Genomic DNA, 23,260 nt, shown 5'->3' on the forward strand with positions numbered 1-23,260 from the left:
CATAGGCCATGCTGTTGATAGGGTCCTATCCTTATCCTAAACATTTCAGACCTAACTACAGGATGTGGGTCTCATTTTTGGGACCCTTATCTAGATCAAGAACAGGGGTTCCCAAAGCCTCAACCCGTCTAGATGCAAGACTTGACGGCCACCTCACCAGACAGGTTGACTATCTTTGGGACCCTTCTTCTCGACTTGTGCTGGTCTCAAGGGTAGGATATTCAGCCATCAGATATTTATAATTGTCTGTGATCAGGATAGCATGATATGTCTTCTGGAGTTTCTGAAAATCTGCAGACTGATGGTGCCTTAGGCCTCCCGTAAGGCGAATCCCACAGAACCAATATTGATTGAAGGACTTTTCTTAGAATAGGCTATCAATATTTATTTTTTTTTCTCGTTCCTGGCTTCCAGGAGTAATGTCTGGATATGTAAAGTATTTGGTCCATCCCTGTTGTAGACAATGGATTTTTGACTTTGTAGATTGGTTGAAAGAGCAGAGACAGGAATCTGTTGGAATTCTATCCATGTATGTCTAATAAATGACCTCTCATTGTGACCATTTATTAATCTTTACCTTTCTGTTTCTCCCTTTGCCATCATTAAGTGGCTAAAAGCCAAGGTAAGCAACGCTCTTTGTAATTTCATCCCATCTGATCCCATAGCGTCAGTAACCGCGGCTGCCCAGCTATCCGTCCTTTACACCTTCCATCTTTCCTCCCCTCCCCGTCCCTCTGGATATTCGGCGCTGCTTGATCTGCCCGTGTAGCATTGATGCATTTACCTTTATAGTTATAGCCATCCATTAGTCTAACCTGATCCTAGCACTTCCCGCATTTCGTAAATTCTTTGCTTTCTTCACGCATTTTTATTATGGAAGGCTTCCCAGACAAGTCCCACCGTTATTTGTGTGTTTGTAGGCCTTTTTAAGGAAAAAATATCTCCTACAGTTGCCATGAATCTATAAATTGTGTAGTGTTATTTTAAGGGGGGGTTCCACCATAAAAATATCAAAGGAAATCTGTAATTGGGGTCCTTAGGTTAACGTGCTGACTAGTTCCCAAAAGAAAAGTGTGTCCAAGTATCTCTTGTAATTTGCCAGATGCAACACTTCAAGAATATTTCTATTTTGGAAAAGTTTACCAAAAAAATAAAAATTTTAAAAAAAAAATTTTGTCTACAAATGTGTTAGGATGGTAATGAGATGGTGGTGAATAAATACAAAAATATTATAGGCTACTTGCCTACGTCATCGTTGAGCTGTGTCTGGGAACCCTGACCGCCTAATATAATCTATAATAACCAATCTAGTGATGCTATAAATGGGTTTTTTGACGTTTGCCGGTTTTCTTTATTCAGCATGGAAGTAACCAGGCAGCAAGAGCTGGAACGTTGAACAGGACCAATCCTCCAACACAGAAGCCGCCCAGTCCACCGATGCAGGGTCGGGGAACCTTGGGGTAAGACTACAAAAGAAAATTGCTTTAAAGGGGTTGGATAGCCTTTTTATATAAAGGATACATAAGCGGTCAGCTGATCATGGGGTAATCCTGCCGCAACGATCCCAAGCGATCAACTGTAATCCTTGGATAAACCGGTTCATTTACCCTGCAGCGCTTCCGCAGGTAAAGTGAGGTAGTACACATTCCCTATTGAAATTAATCTGGCTGCCTGTCTAATGCTTGGGCATATCTGGTCCCCTTGATTTGTAGACACTGCTGGCTGAGAAATGAGGGTCAGTAATTGAAGTTCCCATCTCTTATAGTAATTTGTATTTATATTGCGCCGCCATATTCAATTCACTTTCTTACCAATAATTTTTATAGAATTAATATGTTTATTTTTATAATTGTTTTCCAATGTACTGATCAGTTCCTCACTTTTTTTTTTTTTAATTTTTTTTTTTTTTACCTATTTATATTGACCTTTCCTGCGTATTTCCCCTGATTTACATCGTGTCCCCTTTTTGGTCTACCGTTGACTTCTTAAAGGGAACCTGTCACCATGTTTTTCCCTTATGAGCTGTGGCCACCCCCAGTGAGCTCTTATATACAGTATTCTGGAATTCTGTATATAAGAGCCCAGGCTGCTGTGTATAATGTAAACGCCTTTATAATACTCACCTAGGGGGTCTGGTCCGATGGGTGTCGTGGCTCTCGGTCATCACCTCCTCCATCTTGTGGGGTCGCCGTCCTCTTGCCCAGCCCCGTGTGCATGACATGTCTGGTGTCCTTCACAAAGGCCTCCATTGCGCTCCCACGCATGGGCACTTTGACCTGTCCAGCTGAGGGCATATCCAAGTACTGTAGTGCGCATGCGGTCTTTGACCTTTTCTCCCACCTGTGCGCATTACAGTACTTCCCTCTGCCCTCGGCAGGGCAGATCAAAGTGCCCATGCGTGGGAGCGCAATAGAGGCATCTGAGTGACGCAGGATGGGTCTGGGTAGGAGAACTGGAACTGCACAAAATGGAGGAGGCGCTAGACTGAGAGCAGCAACACCTATCGGACCTGACCGCCCCCTAGGTGAGTATAATAAAGGGCTTTTTTACGTTCTACAGATTGGCCTGGGCTCTTTATATACAGTACTCTAGAATACTGTGTGTATATATGTATATATGTATGTATGTATGTATGTATGTATGTGTGTATATATATGTGTATATATATGTGTATATATATGTGTATATATATATGTATATATATGTGTGTATATATGTATGTGTGTGTGTGTATATATATATATATATATATATATATATATATATATATATATATATATATATATATATATATATATATATATATATATATATATATATATATATATATATATATATATATATATATAATATTATGCAATATGCTCACTGGTGGTGGCCGCAGCTCTTAAGGGAAAAACCTGGAGACAGTTTCCCTTTAAATACTTATTGCAGTCCTATACTTAACTATGGCTTGGAAACTGCAGTGGGTGACAGACCCGTCTTTTAATTTATTTCTACAGGCGGAATACGCCTTACAAAACCCTGGAACCCGTCAAGCCTCCTACGGTTCCTAATGATTACATGACCAGTCCGGCTCGGCTCGGCAGTCAGCACAGTCCGGGCAGGACCGCCTCACTGAATCAGAGACCAAGAACACACAGGTATGTCTACGCCCGCAAGCAGGTAACAGTTTTCTCTTAAAGTGGGTTTTCGATTTCAGTAAATAAAGCTAAAATAAAGTTGTTTAGAAATTTTTATTTACTTTTTTTTTTTTTTTTTTGTTGCATTTCCTTTTAATCCCTGATCCCTTCTTGCTGTAATTGAATGCGAGGAACCATGTTGCTAGCAAATATTGTTTATACTTTATCAGTTGTCAACTTGCTTAATGTTACCGAAACACCCTATTGATAAAGTTGATGGTAGCACCCAGTTAGCAAATAATTTTAAAATTTTCTTTGGAGTAACTAAGGGGCGGCGTAACAAAATGTAAAAAAATAAATATAAGAAATAATGCTATAGTTTTTAAATATATATATTGTGCTCCGAGGAACTTTAACCACTGTTTTTTCTTTCTTTTTTTGTCCCCCCCCCCCCCTCCCCGATACACCTATAAAAATGCATCCATAGATATTTTTGTATAGAATCATACCTGCTTTCTCTCACGTTGCAGGGGCAAGTTTTGTAGGGCATAATGTAACATTGAATCTAGCGGCTTATGCCGGACTCTTACGGTCTCGTTGACCATTCCTGCCCTGGGTTGGGGTACTGTTCTCTACAGAGGCAGACTGTGTAAATGCCGAGCTATACATATAGTTCTGCTATATCTGAATTTGCTTTGTCTCATTGACAGTGGAAGCAGCGGAGGGAGCGGAAGTCGAGGAAAACAGCGGCAGCAGCAGCATTGGCATTCCTATAGCTGTGCCAACCCCTTCGCCACCAACTATCGGGCAAGGTAGGGCTGCTTGTTCTGATTTTTGTTGCCATCGTAATCACTGTGCTTCATCTGTACAGCATTCAGATGTTAGGATTGTGACACTAGGGAGGAAAGACACTGAAGATGTTAGTGCGGGAACATTACAGGCTCAGTGAGCGGATCTAGACTCGAATATCAACATGTCGGGAAGCAGTTCCTAGAGTCTGTCCTGTAGATACTTTGCAGCTTTTGGTTCACAAATCCTTGCCCTGAGAACCAGTGATCGAGGCCCTGCAAGAATATATCTGCCAGACAGATGTATGGGCAGTAAGGGGTAAAGCGATATCCAAGACCAGTTACTACACACCAGTGGTTACATAGAGATTTCTGAATAGTCCATGATGCCCACCTGTAGTTACATAGAGATTTTGAAATCATCTGTGGTAGCAGTCAGTGGTAACATGGAGATTTTGGACTAGTCTCTGATACCCACCAGTGGTTACATAGAGATTTTGGAATGGTCTCTGATACCCAACAGTGGTTACATAGAGATTTTGGAATGGTCTGTGATAGCGTTTGCACATTGTCATGTGGCCAATATTGGTATAAACCTGCCATTGTGTGTTGGTCTTCTTGAGACCAAGAAATAACATTGCTAAGAATGTAGCACTATAGATGAGCGTTATGGAGACCACTTATAAGCTGGGCATATGCCAAGTAGAGTGAGGTATCAAGGAAACCTGGGCTGGTAGTGGTACAGTGCAATGCCCCAAAAGTTTTCATTATAAATGTTCTTACATGTAGCTTTGGTTAGACCTTGGATCTTAAACCGAACTTTGGAGGATCCACCGAAAAATGGATTGAATTGTCCTCCTACAAAGATGGTTGTAGTTATCCGTCACATCCTCTAATCCTTCGGATTGTATAATGTACGGCGGACCTTACACAGTGCGTTAGGAAACATTTCATGAAGTGCTGTGTTCAGATTCACTGTATCCGATTGTTGCATATCATGTGTTGAGACTACAAAGCGTCGCTTTACAACCTTTGTCTGTTCTGACAATACACGTTATTTCACTACCCAAACTCCCCCAGGTGTCTCTGGTGGTCCCACACCTTCACCACCAACTCCTCCACCGCCACCACCTCCACCCCTCCTCCAGGTGAGACTTCTACAACATGGAGTATGGGTGCCTTTCTACATTAATCCATGGTGGTTTCAAGGTGTAACCAATGATTGTAGATTCATTTCCTGGTGTTAATGATCCATAGGTGACTCACACGACTGATCATGTCTCTAATCCATGTAATGTCATTTGGTGTAAAAGCCTCTGAAGTGAAGGAAAGTTAGTTTTTCTGGCTGAATACCATCACCATTCGCGTGTATCCGTATATGTGATACATGCATTGCCTATATGTGACGTCATTCATTCTGACGATGCCTCATTATATTGCATGTATCTTTATAACCACTTCTTCAATTTTGTCATACAACCTCTGTCTACAAGAACATAGGGATACAATTACAGTGATTCATGATAAAGATCATAAAGTTCTTTAAAGGGGTCTTCCAGGTGGGAAAAAGTCACTGTATTCCTAAAACAACGATAATGTATTTGTTTTATTAAAAGTGCCTTATTCTCCAGATATCAGCGTTGCTCTTCCCTGCTTTCTCCCATGTCGTCAGTGGTATGTGTGTGATAAAGGGAGCCTGTCACCGGATGTTCATAATACTCACCTAACGGTCGGTGCGGAGCAGACTAGTCGGATGTGAGTCTCCGGGTCCCGCGCCTCCTCTTTCGGCCATCTTTGTCCTCTTTCTAAAGTTAGTGTGGATGACGTCTTCTACATTAGCCGACAGTGAGGTCCCGCACAGGTGCACTACAATACTGTGATCTGCCCTGCTTGGCAGGACCTCACTGTCGGCTAGTGTATGACGTCATCCATACTAACTTTAGAAAGAGGACAAAGATGGCCGAAAGAGGAGGTGCGGGACCTGGAGAATGGAGACTCACATCCGACCAGTCTGCTCCGCACCGACCGTTAGGTGAGTATTATGAACAACCGGTGTTGAGATTCCCTTTTTAAGGGGGTCTGGCTGAGTGCTCATTTAATTTGTTCAGACAGCCCCCCTCTTTTGTAATGGAGCATGCATATAAAAAAGGGGAGCTGTCTGAGCAAATGAAATGAGCACTCACCCCAGCCCCCTTCTTTGTAATGGAGCATGCATATAAAGGAGGCTAGCTGAGTTCCTGTTTGTTGCTCAGACAGCCCCTCTTATTATATTCATGCTCCATTGCAAAGAAGGGGGCTGGCTGAGCGCTCGTTTCACTTGCTCAGATGTCGTCGCCCCCCCCCCCCCCCCCCATATTCCTCCCCCCCGGCCGCTTTTTTATATGCACGCTCTATTACAAAGAAGGGGACTGGCTGAGCCAATGAAAAGTGCAGGCAGTCAACCTTGTACACACAACTCTGAGCTGTCCTCGTCATCAGTGAGGTGTATGGAGGGGGCTGCTTGTTGACTTTGTGAGCTCAGCCAGACCCCTTCTTTTTTTATATACTATTACAAAGGGTCCTGGCTTAGATATTGAAATGAGCAATCAGCCAGCCCCTTTCACATAGCACTGATCACCTGCTTTCTCTCGGTCATGAGTGATGTGTGTACAGAGGCCGATTTTGCTTATTTCAGCAGATAAACCAGCCCCCTTCTGATGAGGTATATAGAGAAGGCAGTGATTTAGATATTGAAATGAGTTTTCAGCCAGCCCCCAGCAAGCACATTCACGATGTACTGACATGTAAAATGCTATCCTGTGGCAAGCACAAGCCTGAAGACTGATAACTGGAGATTGTGGCATCTAGAATATTACTACGGAGTCCTATATTATTATTATTTTTTTTTTTTTTTTTTATTAGGAACACAGCGAAACATTTTTTTTTTTTTTTCTTTTAACTGGAAAACTTAACAATTGGGATTTGTAGTGGAAATTCACATCACACCTGAAAACAAATGGCAACTTAAATTGAAAGATTGGTCACCAGATTTGGGGCCTATAAGCGCTGGCTACCACCAGTGGGCTCTTTTATATACCGCATTCTAACATATAAGAGCCCAGGCCTGCTGTGGTGTAGAACATAAAAATCACTTTATAATACTCCCCTAAGGGGCGGTGCGGTGCAGACTGGTCAGATTGGTGTCTCCGGTACTGACTCCTCCTCTTTCGGCCATCTTTGTCGTCCTTTTTCTGAAGCCTGGGTGCATGACGCATCCTATGTCATCTACACTAGCAGGTATTGAAGTCCCGCACAGGTGCACTATAAGGCTTTGTGTGCACTAGAAATGTGAATTTTCTCAAGAAAATTTCTTGAGAAACTTCTGGGAGTGGAAGATTTCCGGATTAGCCGCGAATTTGCTGCGATTTTCCCGCAGGTTGTTCCCTGTGGATTTTTGCAGGCTGTACTGCAGAAATCCGCAGGTACCTGTGGAAAAGAATTGACATGCTCATTTTCTCAAGAAATTTTCTCAAGGAAATTTCTTGAGAAAAATCCGCAGCGTGCGCACAGCTATTTTTTTTTTTTTTTTTTCTCTCATAGGATTTGCTGGGAAATGTCTGCACAAAGATTGCAGACATTTCTCAAATTTCCGCAGCAAATCTGCGGGTAAATCTGCGGGTAAAACGGCCTAGTGCGCACATAGACCTAATACTTTGATCTGCCCTGAGCAAAGCAGATCAAAGTGCGCCTGCGCAGGACCTCAATGCCGGCTAGTGTAGATGACATGGGATGCGTCATGCACCCAGGCTTCAGAAAAAGGACGACAAAGATGGCCGAAAAAGGAGACTCTGGTACTGGAGAACGGAGACACCCATCTGACCAGTCTGCACCGACCGTTTAGGTAAGTATTATAAAGTGATTTTTCCGTTCTACACAGCGGCCTGGGCTCTTATATACAGCATGTTAGAATGCTGTATATAAGAGCCCTCTGGAGGTGGCCGCAGCTTATAGGGGACAAATTTGGTGACTGGTTCCCTTTAAAAATTGGCAAAGCCGATAAATTTCTGCATGGAAATGTCTGCAGTTTATGGCTGAGTTACTCAGATCTCTTCCACTTTGCTGCCATTTTCCTTTTCAAATCCAAATAGAAAATCCCCCAGCCATTCCAGTACATAATATGGGCAGTGCACATACACTACTCACACAGTTAGGGATATTTTGGCTTTCAGGTGAAATTTCAGGATGATCATACAATGCCCTGTAAGGCTGGTTTCACACATCCGGCATTTCACCGGATGCCAGATCCGGCACACATGCAGTACAGTACATTCATTTACAGTGGAAGTGCGACACCATGCGGACATATGCGGTTGTGCATGAAGCACACAACCGGATGGTACCGCGCTTCCACTGTAAATGAATGTACTCCATGCGTGCCGGATCCGGTGAAATGCCAGATGTGACACCGGCCTTACCTTGTCAGATGAAATTAATGTGACCTCTAATCTTTTGACTGCACATGTCTGACAAACTGTTACCCATAGCAACCCACCACAGCACAGCTTTCATTTTACCACAGCAGTCTATGAACTGAAAGCTTTGTTGTGGTTTGTTGCTATGGGAACCAGTTTTCCTGTTTAGACACTTTCTAATTATACATTAGGCCTCATTTATTAAAGTCACAGAACTCTACAATGTGTAATAGAGACGCTTGTGTGCAGTCAGAATACCATTTATTTGGGCTAGGGTTACTTACCATTGTGCTACTACCAGTGACGGTGAATATAATGTCATTGTGACATGATGGTCGGCAAAATGGCGGCTCTGCTGGATGTCTTTCCAGCCATATTTGCCTCCCCATAGGTTACAATAGCAGCACTAAATTTGGGATTTTAAAGGGATTGCCCGGGGTTGCTCACTTCCGCATCAGAGGTGAGCGGTACGGATGACATTACGACCCCGCGCACACCTGACAATTGTGTATGCCATTGACACTACTCATTTCCGTTGCAGAAGTGAGCAACCCCTTAAACCACATACCGTTATGTCACCACATAGGATGTGAACATCCTGCGTAATATGATGCATGCCTCATGACCCATTGATGTACGGCAGAGATGTATTACCCCCTCCATGTCTTCAGGGATAAGATATGTAGCACTTCACGTCTTCAGCGTTCCGGAGTTCGTCCTACAAGGGTTTCCTTCAATCACATTTCACTTTAGAGGCTTTGCAAAACGTCTTGTGGACTTTCCTTGCCGTCAGCGTTTTTCTAGAGCGTTGTTAAATAAGTAATGACTTCCAGTATTACTAGTACCGGGACTTACAAGTACATCATCTGTGAGAAAGTCCCATCATTCTGACCCGACACTCGCCCTCACAGAGGTGCGGGATCTGCTCTCATCTCTGCAGTGTTAATCTGTGAAATAACCGCTTTATGAACCTGGCAAGAAGGAAAGTGTTCAAGATGTTTTCATTCATCCGGCGGAGAAATAAATTATTCTGCATGAATCTAAAACTGCTAATTCCAGATGTCTTAATTTCCTGGTGATGGATTAGATGCCGTGATCCATTTGTATATTTAACTACAATATAAAATGCTCTGTAATGAGAATAATTACCGAAAAGCGGGAACCAGAGTCTTTGTGCTCCGATTTTTTTTTTTTTTTTTTTTTTCTTGTTTTGTAGCCCAAGAACTTGAACCTCTACACAAAGCTTTGAGTGACTACAACCAATAAAAGGCCCCATTAAATTTGTAGCCGGGGGACTAACATAAGCGGACAGTCTCCTCCTGATTATTTTATTCTATACAGCATTTATTTTTATTAGTAGTTATGGCTATACGCTTATATCCCATGGATTTTGGGAAGACTCTCGTGTATAGGAACCTCCCAAATATCCTCTGGTTTTAGGCGAGATCAGGATTGTGCAGTTGGAGTTCAGCTGATCCTTTAATTTTCAGGTAGATAAGCCACTGTCAGCTGTCCATCTCTGGCTTACATCCCTCTATCCTCTGAGAACATGTGCATGCTCATCTGAGGAGAGCATACATGTGTATAGGTGGGACGGTTTAGAGAAATGGTTGTTTAGCATGTTTTGGCAAACTTTGAAATGGTTATCTTCATGAGACAACCACAAAAACAATGATCTTTTGGGAATTTGGATGATATTAGTGGGGTACTAGCTTGGGACTCCACTGTCCATAAGCTGCAGTAAAAAGTATTTTAAAATCTCCCATACACATTAGATAACGGTTGGCCAAATGCTTGTATGACCAACTTTCCTCTCCTCCGCCTCCCCCGTACACATGAGTGCTTAGCCGATAGCTGATGTGTTCTCTGTACGGAGAGCGGAGTACCACTTGATGCTCATCTTCTCCGATATTTGGCAGGGAGCGTCGAGAGGCCAGCATTAGATGGTTGGCTGATCCTAAGAATCGTTGTGTCCGGACACATTACCTAGCGTATATCTAGGCTCATGGCATCAGATCTAGTAATTTACGTACTCTGTATAGCTGTCATCTAAAATTGCAACATATGGAAGGCTCCACTGTTCATTGATAACGTGTTTCCAAAGTCAAACCTGCAGCAATTGGCTGATGCTTTGGATGTGCCTTATTCTCCTGCTGGGGGCGCTTTGCCGCTCCTGCTGGGGGGGGGGGGGGGGCGCTTTGCCGCTCCGGCTGGGGGGGGGGGGGGCGCTTTGCCGCTCCGGCTGGGGGGGGGGGCGCTTTGCCGCTCCGGCTGGGGGGGGGGGGGGGGCGCTTTGCCGCTCCGGCTGGGGGGGGGGGGCGCTTTGCCGCTCCGGCTGGGGGGGGCGCTTTGCCGCTCCTGCTGGGGGGGGGGCGCTTTGCCGCTCCTGCTGGGGGGGGGGGCGCTTTGCCGCTCCTGCTGGGGGGGGGGGGCGCTTTGCCGCTCCTGCTGGGGGGGGGGGCGCTTTGCCGCTCCTGCTGGGGGGGGGGGGCGCTTTGCCGCTCCTGCTGGGGGGGGGGGGCGCTTTGCCGCTCCTGCTGGGGGGGGCGCTTTGCCGCTCCTGCTGGGGGGGGGCGCTTTGCCGCTCCTATTGTTGGTTGGATAGTCCCTTCTTTAGTCCTATAAGAAGGCAAAGACTTGCTTTGTTGAATTAAACCCCCCCCCCGCACCACCCAAGGGAAAAAAACCAAATCCTTGCAGCCTTCTATTTTTTTTTTTTCTTCTGCAAAAAAGGCAATTAAAAAAACCCCAAAAGAATAAGACTCTCACCAAATAACAGAGGTTATTTTCCCCTATAAATATGGAGTTCAGACTCTGGTTCCGTCCCGGGTGATTATTCTCAGCGTATTGTTCATGTACCATCGCATGCTCTCGCATCCTCAAAACATGGCGCCCAGGTGCAAAGTCCAATCCAACTTTGACGTTGTGATACATGTGCATGTTACAAAGTTGGTGTTGACGCCCTGTGCCCTTTGTGACCACATTGCTTTTGACGTTCTCTGCCAGCGTCTTTCCGTGCAGGGCGGTGGTTATGATGTCAGGACGATTGCATCATACAGGGCAGTGCCGCCATGCTATACAACCTATGTCTTCTATAATGTGCCGCGGTTCGAGCGGACTCTGCAGATATTCGTGCTGCTGTTTTGAGGCTCTGCGTTGTGTCTCCGCTCCGTATAATGGAGAGTAGTAATAATGTATTTCTTTGTGGGGTTCTTCTCGGCTCATTCTTTGCAGTTGGTGGTGGCCCAGCGCCCGGCTCTCAGTTTGGTTCAATGGCAAGGCAGATCTCTCGGCACAACTCTGCTACATCTAATGCTTCTTCTGGGGGATACAGACGGACGCCTTCTGTCACCTCTCAGTTCTCGGGGCAACCTCATATCAACGGCGGGCCTCTGTATTCCCAAAACTCAAGTAAGCCTGTGCTTTGCTTTTTACATTTTATTTTTATTTTTTTTTTTTTTTATGCCTTGGGCTTTATTTATTGGGTGATCTTTCTGCTTAGTTCTGTTTATATATGAAGCACTAGAAATGTCATTGGAACGTCAATGGTAACGGCACCACTCCTGTCCATGGGTGGTGCCGGGTACTGCAGCTTTAGTCAGATGTAGCTGAGCTATGATACCTTATATTTGCCCACGGGTAAGACTGGTTCTCAGCCTCGAATGCCTTACATCCTCATTGTAACAAGCCAGGAGCAATTCTCAAAAATTGGGCAGATATTGGGTATAGTCATAAAAAAAAACACATCACTAACCGTTAGTTGGAGTTCACTGTGATAGACAGGACATCCTCCCACCCAATTAGTCACTCGACCACAGAGGCCGCTGTGACGGATTGTCGGCATCCCAATGATGTCCCCACTCATCAGTCATGTGACCACTGCAGTCAGTAATTGGCTGCAGCGTTCCGAGTACTGATGAATAGTCCTGGTCCATGGTGTTAGTGTGAAGTCGCATTAGAGCAGTCCGATACGTAAATTTCCTGAAAAAGCCTGTGGGATTAGGTAATAGTTTCCCACAAAGTTGTCATGCTGCTGTTCCATGAAAATCATGGGCACTTTAGATTGGGGGGATTGGTGGTGGTCAGAGATCCATGGACCCTCACCAATAACCTTTATTGAATCCGTTGCTGATACTTTAGCCCACTTGTTGCCTGTTCCCCTCTCGTCATATTGCTGTGTGCAGTGTATGTCGGCATATTTGTGTGCTGTGTCCCGCGGCATTTGTTTCTATCTAGTCGTCGGAGCAACTGATTTCCTGGAGATAAGTCAAAAACCTTTTGAGTGTAATATTTGGGCCTTATATTTATAGCGATTCTTCACTTATAGAAGAATGCAATGTGCCTCGGTGACATTAGTCGGAAAGTCTGGGACCCCTATAATGGTTACATTAAAGGAGCTGCAGTGCTCTGAGTCCCGCACCTCTACTAAATAACCCTGAGAGAATTTCGGAGCTGTGAATTACAATACGCAGCCTTCCCGGGTGGAGGGATTATGGGCTGCATTCTTTAAAGGGAACATGTCACTAGATCTTGGCCTTCTAAACTAAAACTAGCTCCTTAAGTATCGCCTGCGCTGCATTCAATGAAGGTGCACGTTACCCCAAAAATACCTTTTTATAAAAACTCCCTTCCTTTATGTAAATTGTCCGTTCCGATGGGTATCCTAACCTACGCCTCCTGTCCCTCCTTTTTCCTCCTCCTGTGCTGACTGATGTGGATGACTCCTTCAACACAATCTATGTAGGTGGGCAAAATCTCCATACTCCCAGCTCGCACAGGCGCACTTCGCTCTGCCCTATTGTGGGCAAAGCCGAAAACATAGGTGTGCTTGTGTGAACCGGCGAGTTCTCTGCGCAGGTGCAAGATTTTGCCCGGCAATGTGGATGACGTCACCCACTTCGCCGGGCAAAGTCCCGCGCCTGCGCAGAGAACTCATCGGCCTGCGCAGGCATACTTATGTTGTCAGCGTCCAAGGCGTCACCCACGTCAGTCAGGACAGGAGGAAGGCGACAGCAGATGCTGATTAGGATGCCCTTCAGACCGGACAGTTTACATAAAGGGCAAAATCTCCATTTTCTTGGCTCGCACACTTTGCCCTGCCCTATTGCAGGCAGGGCCGAAAACATAGGTGTGCCTGCGCGAATTGGCGAGTTCTCTACGCAGGCGCAAAATTTTTCCCTGACGATGTGGATAAAGCGGGTAATGTCGTCGCCATTGCTGGGCAAAATATCGCACCTCTGCAGACAACTTGCAGGTTTGCGCATGCTCACCTATGTTTTCGGCTATGACCTCAACAGGGCAGAGCGAAGTGCGTGAGACTGGAATATGGAGATTTTGCCCGCCTATGTGGATGGCGTCCAAGGCATCTACAACAATTAGCACAGGAGGGCGTCGAAAGGAGGGACAGGAGGTGCAGATTAGGACGCCCATCGGACTGGACCGGGCAATTTACATGCAGGGCGGGAGATTTTATAGAGGTATTTTTGGGGTCTACATGGGGAGGTCAGGGTGTAACGTGCACCTTATTATAGAATGCTGCACAGGCGCTGCTTAAAGTGCTAGTTATAGTTTAGAAGGTCAAAATGTGGTGAGAGGTTCCCCTTAAAGAATGTAGCCCATAATCCCTCCTCCCGGGAAGGCTGCGTATTGTAATCCACAGCTCCTCTAGATCCTCTCAGGGTTATTTAGTAAAGGTGCGGGACTCTGGGACCCCAATAATGGTTACACTAAAGGCGCTGCAGTGTTCAGACTTCAGAGGCCCTCACTAATTTCACCGAGGCACATTATATTCCACCTTAATGGAATGCAGCACAGGCGCTGCTTAAGTTAAGGTGATAGTTTTAGTTTCAAAGGCCAAAATCTGATGACGGGTTCCCTTTTAATAAAGGAGTTAAGTAGGATAAAAATGCTAAAAAATATTGCTGCCGTCCCCTAATGGACATAATGTAAGAGGACATTGTCGTTTCCCCATCTTGGGGAATCTCCATATCTCACCCCCAACATATTTTGTGGGTCTTTGATTGGTCAGTGATGGGATTAAGTGGCTGACAGTGATCAGTAACCAAAGCTATTTGGCCTGAAGACCTTTTTAGTAATGACTCTCAATATCTGGTCTGTGAATTTAATTCCTTTCTGGACTGATTATTTGCAATTCCTTAACAAGGGGGGGAAAAAAAAGTGTATTTGATGTTTTTATTTAACCGTCTGCTGCTAATATTCGTGGACCTGCTTCCATGACTGTGCGACCATAAGGTCCTGAGCCTCCCTATAGGCAACGGTGACATCTGCTGGTCATAACAGGGTACTGCAGGACCTCATTTGGTAAATTGCTGTGGTCTCCCCCCAGTGATGGAAGCGGACCGCTTTGTCATGTTTATCCTTTCAATAAAAACTGAAGTTGAATATTAAAAACAACCATACATCTTCTTTTTTTTTTTTTTATTTCCAAACGTTTTAATTACATTTTTTCAATTTTTATAAACATAACAAAGACCTTCATGGTTACAAAAGAAGAACATTCCTCTGACAGAATAAAACATAATAGGGGATATTGCCTCCTTTTGAAATTCCATACTGATCTTTGGTAAACGATGATACACTTTGAACCAAAACAAAGATTTTAAGAAATGGCATAAACAATACAGGTCATTTAGGTCGTTAAAACCAGTGTCAACCCTGAGTGTTTCCGTAGTTGCTGACGTGTCTCGATATACCCTTATCTGCTCATCTTCTCCTCGCTCCACAACCCACTACTGGATGATTCTTTACCCAAGTTGTCTTGGATATCATTCAGGAGATACCACTCTGTGTATAAGGCGCCATCACATTATTTATTTCTCCCGGAGTAAATTGGCGTTCAATAAAGTTTCTCCATCTCCCAAAAAACTTGCCTGTCAACCTTTGTCCCTTTCCGCTGCCATTTTCTCTAGTCTCAATAGGTTTTGTACAGTGTTTCCCCGAAAGTAAGACAGTGTCTTACATTCTTTTTACCCCCAAAAGTCCCACTATGTCTTACTTTCGGGGTATGTCTTATATTGGAAAAAAAATCCCACAGCAATCGCAGCAAGTCTCCATGCAATGTACCGTATGAGGACTTGCTGCACATAAGGGCACTGAGGCTGCGTGTTTTTGTATGTTGTCCGTGGTCCTGATGGACCACGGACAATATTACTGCAACATTTCTCGGTGGCCGAGCGTTTGACTGAGCGCCTGACCACCGGCATGTGACAGCTCTCAACTGGGCGCTCGGCCGCCGGCATGTCAGGGCACTCAGCTGGGCGCTCGGCCGCTGGCATGTCAGGGCACTCAGCTGGGCGCTCGGCCGCCGGCGTGTCAGGGCGCTCAGCTAGGCGCTCGGCCGCCGGCGTGTCAGGGCGCTCAGCTAGGCGCTCGGCCGCCGGCGTGTCAGGGCGCTCAGCTGGGCACTCGGCCGCCGGCGTGTCAGGGCGCTCAGCTGGGCGCTCGGCCGCCGGCGTGTCAGGGCGCTCAGCTGGGCGCTCGGCCGGTACTGTAAAGAGAAAAAAAAAATAACGATTTCCGTTTACTATGTCTTACTTTCGGGGTACGTCTTGCATTAGCCGACCCCCCCCAAAACCCTCACTACGTCTTACTATCGGGGGTGTCTTACTATCGGGGAAACACAGTAGTTCGTCGATGACTTCCTTCGTGGATGGGCTCTCTCTGTGTATCCAGTGTTTTAAAATACATCGTTTGGCTATGTCATGTAGTATTACAAATTTCTTCTGTCCCTGCGTGTCCAGACCCCCTCTTACTGCTTTCTCAAAGGTGTGAAAAATCCACACCATTTAGGGTATGTGCGCACGTTGCTTTTTACCTGCTTTTTACCTGCTTTTTTGCTGCTTTTTCTTCTGCGCTGTTTAATGCCAAAATGGATGTGTTCTTCTATTCAAGCAAAGTCTATGGGAATTTGGGTTTCTTGTTCACACTATGTTGTTCAAAATGCTGCCTTTTTGTTGCAGAACTTTGGTCAAAAGAAGGGAATTTTGTTTACTTACCGTAAATTCCTTTTCTTCTAGCTCCAATTGGGAGACCCAGACAGTGGGTGTATAGCTACTGCCCTCTGGAGGCCGCACAAAGAACTACACTTAAAAGTGTAAGGCCCCTCCCCTTCTGGCTATACACCCTCCCGTAGGAGTACAGATTCCTCAGTTTTAGTACCAAAGCAAGAAGGAGGAAAGCCAATAACAGTTTCAAAAACAAATTCAATCCGATAACACGATCGGAGAACTTAAGAAACAACATGAACAACATGTGCACCCGAAAAACGAAACCCTAAGAACAAATAGGGCGGGTGCTGGGTCTCCCAATTGGAGCTAGAAGAAAAGGAATTTACGGTAAGTAAACAAAATTCCCTTCTTCTTTTTCGCTCCTAATTGGGAGACCCAGACAGTGGGACGTCCAAAAGCAGTCCCTGGGTGGGTAAAAAGATACCACATGAACGGGCTGTCAGACAGCCTCCTCCTACAGGTGGGCCACCGCCGCCTGAAGGACCTGTCTACCTAGGCTGGCATCTGCCGAAGCGTAGGTATGCACTTGATAGTGTTTGGTAAACGTGTGCAGACTCGACCAGGTAGCCGCCTGGCACACTTGCTGAGCCGTAGCCTGATGCCGCAATGCCCAGGACGCACCCACGGCTCTGGTAGAATGGGCCTTCAGTCCAGATGGAATCGGAAGCCCAGCAGAACGGTATGTGTGAAGAATTGGTTCCTTGATCCACCGCGCCAGGGTGGATTTGGAAGCTTGCGATCCCTTATGCTGACCAGCGACTAGGACAAAGAGCGCATCAGAACGGCGTAGAGCCGCCGTGCGAGAAATGTAAATCCTGAGTGCTCTCACCAGGTCCAACAGATGTAAACCCTTTTCAAATTGGTGAACTGGATGCGGACACAAAGATGGTAAAGTGATATCCTGATTGAGATGAAAGGAAGAAACCACCTTGGGAGAAAACTCTGGAATTGGACGCAGTACTACCTTGTCTTGGTGAAATACCAGGAAGGGAGATTTGCAAGATAACGCCGCTAGCTCGGACACTCTTCGAAGAGACGTGACCGCCACAAGAAAAACTACCTTTTGTGAAAGCCGAGAAAGGGGAACCTCTTTCAAAGGCTCGAAAGGCGGCTTCTGGAGAGCAATGAGAACCTTGTTCAGATCCCAGGGTTCCAATGGCCGTCTGTAAGGAGGAACGATATGACAAACTCCTTGGAGAAACGTGCGTACTTTAGAAAGCTGTGCCAAGCGCTTCTGAAAGAATACGGATAGCGCGGAGACTTGACCCTTAAGAGAGCTAAGCGACAAACCTTTTTCCAACCCAGACTGCAGGAAGGAAAGAAAAATTGGCAATGCAAATGGCCAGGGAGAAAACCCTTGAGCCAAGCACCACGCTAAGAAAATCTTCCACGTTCTGTGATAGATCTTAGCTGAGGATGGTTTTCTAGCCTGTCTCATTGTGGCAACAACTTTATGGGATAAACCTGAGGCCGCTAGGATCCAGGACTCAATGGCCACACAGTCAGGTTCAGGGCCGCAGAATTCAGATGGAAAAACGGCCCTTGAGACAGCAAATCTGGACGGTCTGGAAGTGTCCACGGTTGGCCTACCGTGAGATGCCACAGATCCGGGTACCACGACCTTCTTGGCCAATCTGGAGCGACGAGTATGGCTCGATGGCAGTCGGACCTGATTTTCCGGAGAACTCTGGGTAACAATGCTAGAGGTGGGAACACATAGGGGAGTCGGAATTGCGACCAATCCTGAACCAAGGCGTCTGCCGCCAGTGCTCGGTGATCGTGAGACCGTGCCATGAAAACTGGGACCTTGTTGTTGTGCCGTGACGCCATCAGATCGACGTCCGGCGTCCCCCAGCGGCAACAGATCTGCTGAAACACGTCCGGGTGAAGGGACCATTCTCCTGCGTCCATGCCCTGGCGACTGAGAAAGTCTGCTTCCCAGTTTTCCACGCCTGGGATGTGAACTGCGGATATGGTGGACGCTCTGCTTTCCACCCACGTCAAAATCCGTTGGACTTCTTGAAAAGCTTGGCGACTGCGTGTTCCCCCTTGGTGGTTGATGTACGCCACCGCCGTAGAATTGTCCGACTGAATCCGAATCTGCTTGCCTTCCAGCCATTGTTGGAAGGCTCGCAGGGCAAGATAGATTGCTCTGATTTCCAGAACATTGATCTGCAGGGTGGACTCTTCCTGAGTCCACGTCCCCTGAGCCCTGTGGTGGAGATACACCGCTCCCCACCCTGATAGGCTCGCATCCGTCGTGACCACTGCCCAGGACGGGGGAAGGAACGACTTTCCCTGTGACAATGAGGTGGGGAGAAGCCACCAACGCAGAGAGTCCTTGGCAGTCTGAGAGAGGGAGACAGTCCTGTCGAGGGACGTCGATTTCCCGTCCCATTGGCGTAGAATGTCCCATTGTAGAGGGCGCAGATGAAACTGCGCGAACGGGACTGCCTCCATTGCTGCTACCATCTTTCCTAGGAAATGCATGAGGCGCCTCAGTGAGTGCGACTGGCTCTGAAGGAGAGATTGCACTCCAGTCCGTAGCGAGCACTGCTTGTCCAGTGGAAGCTTCACTATCGCTGATAGAGTATGAAACTCCATGCCAAGATAAGTCAGAGATTGGGTCGGGGTTAGATGAGACTTTGGAAAGTTGATAATCCACCCGAAACTCTGGAGAGTGTCTAGTGCCACCTTCAGACTGTGTTGGCATGCCTCTTGAGAGGGTGCCTTTATAAGCAGGTCGTCTAGATACGGGATGACCGAGTGACCCTGCGAGTGCAGAACAGCTACTACTGCTGCCATGACCTTGGTGAAGACCCGGGGGGCTGTTGCCAGACCGAAAGGTAACGCTACGAACTGTAGGTGTTCGTCGTGTATGACGAAGCGTAGGAAACGCTGATGCTCTGGTGCGATCGGCACGTGGAGATACGCATCCTTGATATCTATTGATGCTAGAAAATCTCCTTGAGACATTGAGGCTATGACGGAGCGTAGGGATTCCATCCGGAACCTCCTGACTTTTACGTGTCTGTTGAGCAACTTTAGATCCAGGACGGGCCGATACGATCCGTCCTTTTTTGGGACCACAAACAGATTGGAGTAAAAACCGTGACCTTGTTCCTGAAGCGGGACGGAGGTCACCACTCCTTCCGCCTTTAGAGCGGCCACCGCCTGCAACAGAGCATCGGCTCAGTCTGGTGGTGAAGTTCTGAAGAAACGAGTTGGCGGACGAGAACTGAACTCTATCCTGTACCCGTGAGACAGAATATCCCTCACCCAACGGTCTTTGACGTGTGACAGCCAGATGTCGCCAAAGTGGGAAAGCCTCCCACCGACCGCGGGTGTGGGAATCGGAGACCGCAAGTCAGGAGGACGCCGTCTTGGCAACGGTTCCTCCGGCTGTCCTTTTTGGGCGTGACTGAGACTTCCAAGAATCTGAGCGTCTCTGGTCTTTTTGAGTCTTTTTTGACGAGGCGAATTGGGACCTGCCCGGTCCTCGAAAGGACCGATAACCAGACTGACCCTTCCTCTGTTGGGGTCTGTTTTGTCTGTGTTGCGGTAAGGATGAGTCCTTACCCTTGGAGTGTTTGATGATTTCATCCAAACGCTCTCCAAACAATCGGTCACGAGAAAAAGGCAAATTGGTTAAGCACTTCTTGGAATGAGAATCTGCTTTCCAATGTCTCAACCACAGGGCCCTACGCAAAACAACGGAGTTGGCTGACGCCACTGCCGTGCGGCTTGTAGCGTCAAGAACAGCATTAATCGCGTACGACGCGAATGCCGCCATTTGCGAGGTCAATGGTGCTACCTGCGGGGCACATGCACGTGTGACGGAGTCAACTCGCGCAAGCCCGGCTGAGATAGCTTGGAGTGCCCATACGGCCGCAAAAGAAGGCGCTAATGACGCTCCAATCGCTTCATAGATGGATTTCAGCCAGAGCTCCATCTGCCTGTCAGTGGCATCTTTAAGTGCCGCTCCATCTTCAACTGCAACCAAGGATCTAGCTGCAAGCCTGGAAATTGGAGGATCCACTTTTGGACACTGGGTCCAACCCTTGACCACCTCAGGGGGAAAAGGATAGCGTGTATCTTTAAGCCGTTTAGGAAAACGCCTTTCAGGATAAGCGTGGGGTTTCTGGATTGCGTCTCTAAAGTCAGCGTGGTCCAGAAAAGTGCTTAAAGTACGCTTAGGGTATCTGAAATGGATTCTCTCGTGCTGCGAAGCTGACTCCTCCACAAGAGGAGCTGGTGGGGAAATATTTAACATCTTATTGATGTTAAATATAAGATCATTAACTATGGCGTCACCATCTGGAGTATCTAGATTGAGAGCGGTCCCAGGATCAGAATCCTGATCAGTTACGTCCGCCTCATCACCCATAGATTCATCTCGCTGGGATCCTGACCATTGAGATGAATGTGAAGGCCCGTCATAGCGAGCCCGCTTAGGCTGCCCGGGGCCATCGTCCGAGTCAGAGTCTTCACCCTGAGGTGTATATGCCCGTCCCGGAGCTTGGAGCTGAGGGGGACCAGGGGGCAATGATTGCACAGTGTCCGTGGCCTGAAGTACAGGCCTAGCTCGCAATGTGTCAAGAATTTGTGACATAGTGAGAGACATTCTGTCAGCAAAAGCTGCAAACTCAGTTCCTGTCACCTGGACAGCATTCACAGGTGGTACACCCTGGGACACGTCCAGCAGAGGTCCCGACTGTGCAAGCGCCGCAGGGGCCGAGCACTGCACACAATGGGGGTCCGTGGAGCCTGCCGGTAGAAAAGTCCCACAAGCGGTGCAGGAAGCATATAATGTCTGTGCCTTGGCACCCTTGCGTTTTACGGACGACATGCTGCTGGCTCTCTGCAATGTGAGAGAGTCTATAGCCAAAGGGCGACCAGCGCTATGCAATACAAAGTATTTGTAGAAACAAAATACTAAGAATAATACTGGCACAAGAGGGGGTGAGCCCTGAGGGCTGCTTACCGCCCGCTGAATAGCGGGTAAGAGGCTGCAGATTCCTTGTCTGGGTCTCCCCGGCTCCCCTCTGCAGCTCAGCGTGTCAGCAGGAATGGCTGCCGGCGTCTGTGGAGAGGGGCGGTCCGTGGGAGTTCCCAAACAAAAGTGCGGGAAACAGTGTCCCCTCTGTGCCGATTGTGAGGGCTGGAGTATGTAAAAACGACTCCAGCCCTCAGCGCTGATGCACTGGCCAGCGTCCCGCCCCTCTCCTGACTGGCAGGTCTGGGGGCGGGAACGAACGGAAGCAGGCCGCAAAAGCCGGGGACTCGAGTTATCAGCGCGGCCGCCGTAAAAGCGCGGGCCGCGCTGAAGTCCCCGGCGCACCACAAGTGCCAGCCGCGCCGCAGTTCCAGCGGCCGGCATGACCGATTCCTAGACGTGGCCAGCGTCCCGCCCCTCTCCTGACTGGCAGGTCCGGGGGCGGGAACGAACGGAAGCAGGCCGCAAAAGCCGGGGACTCGAGTTATCAGCGCGGCCGCCGTAAAAGCGCGGGCCGCGCTGAAGTCCCCGGCGCACCACAAGTGCCAGCCGCGCCGCAGTCCCAGCGGCCGGCGCGACCGATTCCTAGAAGTGTGCCTGCTTCAGCGAAGCTGAATGAGGCCATGGCACAAGCGCCGTAGCGCTGATGTCCCCCGGCGCACTACAACACCCAGCATGCTGCGGTGTGAGCGCCAAATGCACGGGGACACAGAGTACCTTGAGGAAGCAGGGCCATGTCCCTGATGTACTCCGCTCCATCCAGCATCTTCTCCAGGGGCTGTAGATGGAGCACGGTCTCAGTGCCTGGAGACCGGTAAATCCCACTTCACCCAGAGCCCTGTAAAAAGGGATGGGGAAGGAATCAGCATGTGGGCTCCTGCCGCCGTACCCGCAATGGGTACCTCAACCTTACAAACACCTCCGACATACAGTGGGGTGAGAAGGGAGCATGCTGGGAGCCCTGTATGGGCCCTCTTTTCTTCCATCCGACATAGTCAGCAGCTGCTGCTGACTAAAAAACAATGGAGCTATGCGTGCGTGTCTGACCTCCTTGCGCACAAAGCTAAAACTGAGGAATCTGTACTCCTACGGGAGGGTGTATAGCCAGAAGGGGAGGGGCCTTACACTTTTAAGTGTAGTTCTTTGTGCGGCCTCCAGAGGGCAGTAGCTATACACCCACTGTCTGGGTCTCCCAATTAGGAGCGAAAAAGAAACTCAGCTTTGCAGTGCAAAACCCAAATGGCAAAAACAATTGACATGTTGCTTCTTTGAAAAGCTGAGTTTTTGACCAAAGTTCTGCCTCAAAAAGGCAGCATTTTGAACAACATAGTGTGAACAAGAAACCCAAATTCCCATAGACTTTGCTTGAATAGAAGAACACATCCATTTTGGCATTAAACAGCGCAGAAGAAAAAGCAGCAAAAAAGCAGGTAAAAAGCAGGTAAAAAGCAACGTGTGCACATACCCTAACTCTAAATCACTAGAAATTCCCCATGTTGCAGGAACAAATGTCCTAACTTGATTCCAAAATCTCTGAATTTTTTTACATTCCCATAATCCATGTAATTATTATTTATTTATTTTTTTTTTTATTCCATAGTTCTTTGGAAGCCATTTTATTTTGACCATGACGGCGCATGAATAGGGGGTCAATCGTAAACTTTTATGACTTCAGTTTTTATTGAAAACGTCTTCTTAATTCACTTTGTCATAATTGTCACCAATGACACCTGAACTGGCACTTTTTTTAATTTATTTTCCAATGTGCACTGGTGTGTTTTTTTTTTTTTTTTCCCCTGTAATTTGTAACTTGTTGCCGCTTTTGGTCCTCGTTACTTACTGCCGCTTGTTTGTCTTTTTTTTTTTTCTTTCCTCA

The 23,260-nt window shown here is 47.2% G+C and overlaps 1 protein-coding gene across 1 annotated transcript in view; it reads left to right on the plus strand.

The window, feature by feature from the left end:
* The window catches only part of ABI1 (abl interactor 1), a 101,468-nt gene that overhangs the window by 72,576 nt on the left and 5,632 nt on the right, over positions 1 to 23,260 (plus strand). The window contains 6 exon segments of the mRNA XM_075315535.1: positions 608 to 622; positions 1,360 to 1,460; positions 3,003 to 3,143; positions 3,833 to 3,860; positions 3,862 to 3,934; positions 11,596 to 11,772. Coding sequence (XP_075171650.1) covers positions 608 to 622; positions 1,360 to 1,460; positions 3,003 to 3,143; positions 3,833 to 3,860; positions 3,862 to 3,934; positions 11,596 to 11,772 — 535 coding nt within the window.

The sequence above is a fragment of the Anomaloglossus baeobatrachus genome, chromosome 6 (genome assembly GCF_048569485.1).
Source record: "Anomaloglossus baeobatrachus isolate aAnoBae1 chromosome 6, aAnoBae1.hap1, whole genome shotgun sequence".
NCBI classification, from domain to species: domain Eukaryota; kingdom Metazoa; phylum Chordata; class Amphibia; order Anura; family Aromobatidae; genus Anomaloglossus; species Anomaloglossus baeobatrachus.